This window comes from Mizuhopecten yessoensis, unplaced genomic scaffold (genome assembly GCF_002113885.1).
Source record: "Mizuhopecten yessoensis strain PY_sf001 unplaced genomic scaffold, ASM211388v2 scaffold1787, whole genome shotgun sequence".
Taxonomy (NCBI): Eukaryota; Metazoa; Mollusca; class Bivalvia; order Pectinida; family Pectinidae; genus Mizuhopecten; species Mizuhopecten yessoensis.
Genome location: NW_018404221.1, coordinates 150,438 through 153,833, shown reverse-complemented (window position 1 = coordinate 153,833; position 3,396 = coordinate 150,438). Strand labels below are relative to the sequence as shown.

Sequence of the window (3,396 nt, the reverse complement as noted above, 5' to 3'; positions counted from 1 at the left end):
GGGGGGGGGGGGGGGGGGGGGGGGGGGCAGGCATACAAATCTGGCATTAAATGTTTGATACATTAACTTCATCACAATGTATTCTGTTTCGTTTGTTTTCATGTTTTGATGAATAGAAATGATCTGTACGGGACATCAAATGTGTACTGTTAAGAAGTTATGGACTTAGAAACCTAGGACATTCAACATACAAAATTCCTCTATTCTAAGCTAGTTTGGAAGAGTTATCAGTCCAATAATCATACAAATCCAAGAACTGGATGGATAAGGTGATTCACTTGTATTTACTGAAATCTTAGATCTACACAACCCTGAGGTGAGAGTTGACACTGACCAGTTCTGGGTGATATCCACCATATCATATTGCTTTCCAATTATAAATCACTCCTATACACCCAGACTAGATGGGTAATACATTTACCTGGTATGTACTGGACAGACACACTCTACTGATGGGTAATACATGTACCTGGTATATATGGACAGACACACTCTACTGATGGGTAATACATGTACCTGGTATGGACAGACACACTCTACTGATAGGTCTGTAACCTGACGAAAGAGGCGAGGTCTAGAGAGGACTGCAGGGGAAGTTGTCGACTCATTACCATTGCTAAAAACTATACGATCACGAAACGGATTTAACGGAGTGACAACGGATGCAAAACCCTCTCCGGACCTCCCCCTATTACAATCATAATGAACCTTTATTAACCATGTGGCCAGTTAAATGGTCCAACTGGCCCATACCTAGTGTGCCTGCGGATCCCAGCTGGAAGCAGCATATGTATATCAGAATGAAAGAATGACATGTACTCAAGATACAAAGTAGTTATCTTTTAAAAGTGTTAACATATATTTTCATCAGGTTTTTTATGACTGAAGAGATTTTTCTGTGTACTTTGGAAATTGGGTTTTGTAAAAAAATTGATCACAGCATACAAATTGGAAGCATCCTAATTAAAATGACCATTTTTCCTTTTCATCATGCATCCTTCTATATTCCTTTTTTTAAGAAAATAAGATTTTTTTAGTGTAAAATAATATCTTTTTTTACAGCCTCCACAAAGTAAAAAGAGTATAAAGATTCTTTAAGAAGTTGACAAATATCTGGAAAGCCTTGTGTTCTGCAATCTTATTCTCGGTTGAGATCCCTTATAGCTCACTCCTAAGGGGGTGAAATTAAACATTCCATTATTCTTACATATGCAATACATAATTGCCCAAGTTGAATCCATTATAAAAGCAGAGTTGTGTTATTAGCTAGAAATCCCACCACTTGCAGGTAAATGAATTCCCACCTCTCTTTTCTAACCTCCAGTACACAATCTCCAATCAATAGCATTGGTCAATATAGACTTTACACACAAACCACAATAGGTTTTATCAATGCACCTGTTTTTTCTATAATTAGATCTGCCTTCATCTGTCCAAGCACTGAGTGACCTAGTAGGTGTAAACACGAATATCAAACCTACAACAGTGTTCCTGGTCCAGTGTGCCACATTGATTTATTCTCATACTAAACAGTGCTAATATAAATCCTACACACATTTTTTGTTTGAATAGCAATAACTACAAAGAATAACAAAGACAGCAGTTAGTATTGGTAATTTCAATCAGAGCAGAATTCCTAGATAAACACGTCAAAAAGTGTTTCCTCAATGAGATCCCAGTTTCAAGACTTGGATAATTCAATAAAACCCTGTGCATCTATCGAAAGTTGTAGCATCAGGTACTGATATCACAAGACAGGTTTATACACCAATAAGTGTAAATCTTTTGTTTGAAAATATATATATGATAAATTAATTGCTAATTTCCAGCTAAACAAATATATATGAAGCATGTTACTTCAGATAAACAATGATGAAGTTAAATTGTCTAAGACTTTATCGCTGGGTATACTGCTCTATATATATATACATGATAATACCTACCAGGTATGTCACCCGGGACTTACCATGAGTTCATGAAGCCTCGACTCCCACAGGGCACAGTAAACGCCCGTACTGGCAGGACGCGAGGTACCATTTCTGTGCCCCCCTCTAACACGGACATCCCTACCCCCCTCAGTTGGACTGAGGGGCAACACTTGTACGTCCCTTCCCCCGTCAGGACGGCTCCGAGTCTGCACCCAGTCGGAGTAACCCTGGGGTGACAACCAATCACTATGTCCCATGGGTGACACTCGGTCTGTATAGCCCAGTGGCGACAACCTGTCGGTGTACACAGTGGGTGATAACTTGTCTGAAGGATTCAAGGCAGACGGTTTGTTATGTTTATCCATAATGACGTAACTCACTTTCGTAAAATCCTCAAGTGTTTATTTCTCACATCAAAAGGTTGTGTGTTAAATCGTTTCTGACAACAACAGCATCACAATAACTTTGAGATTCTACTTCATACCCCAGACCAACACTCTGTCAATCACTAATACTGGAAAGAATAGCACATCGTACCCCAGACCAACACTCTGTCAATCACTAATACTGGGAAGCAATCAATCNTCACTAATACTGGAAAGAATAGCACATCGTACCCCAGACCAACACTGTCAATCACTAATACTGGGAAGCAATCAATTTGCTGGAGAATCTCAATGAATTTAATTGAATCCCAAACTCAAATAATTCCAAATTCAGTAAATTGAACAGCAGATGAAGATTGATTCTAAAAAACAAACAATTTTTGTTCTGTTGTTAAAAATCTGTCATAAGGCACCAGACTCAGAAGATCTTCAGTCTTGTTCCAACAGACTAGCTACGTATGGTATTCATTAATGAATGCAATTTTATAGTTTACTCCAAATAGATCACACATCACTTGTCAAATTCCTGAAGGTTTCTCCTGTCAAGGAGGACACAAACTGCCAAATTTTCCTGTGACAGATGACAGTTCCAATTACCCCAAAGTCTCAGTTTTCAGTAGTAGATCCCGTTTCTGTGGAAATACTTCCTGTTGCGAATGTACACAAGAGTACAACCAACACATCAGTACCTGTAAGTTGGAAGATTCTACAGAGGTGAAGCACAGAGACCTGTAGCACATACTCGGCACCCAAAGTCACGAACTGTGTTATATATAAAATATCTACATCACACTAAATCTTTCTGGGGAGGAAAAAAACACCAGCACAACAATTTGGCGATGATTTAAACACGTGTGCTGAGGATGTGGAATGGGCAATCACTCAGCTCTGAAGGATTAACAGCAAGTACCACAGTGAACCTTGTATTGGGAATGACAGAGCATGCTCTTTAGGGATCAGTTCCCAACTGCTACCATTGGTTCTACAGGCAGATAAAAACCAACAAACGTCCCCCTCCCCAGTACCGCTAGGGGAGCTGGGGGACCCATCATAAGGCAGCACTATCTTAACTCATCCTATAA

The 3,396-nt window shown here is 39.4% G+C and overlaps 1 protein-coding gene across 1 annotated transcript in view; it reads right to left on the bottom strand.

Annotated features, from left to right (window-relative positions):
• The window catches only part of LOC110441213 (liprin-beta-1-like), a 54,272-nt gene extending 51,876 nt beyond the window's left edge, over positions 1-2,396 (bottom strand). Inside the window, exon 1 of the mRNA XM_021484321.1 lies at positions 1,967-2,396. Coding sequence (XP_021339996.1) covers positions 1,967-2,293 — 327 coding nt within the window. The 5' untranslated portion in view covers positions 2,294-2,396. The remainder of the gene's footprint in view (positions 1-1,966) is intronic.
• Between the last annotated feature and the right edge of the window lie 1,000 nt (positions 2,397-3,396).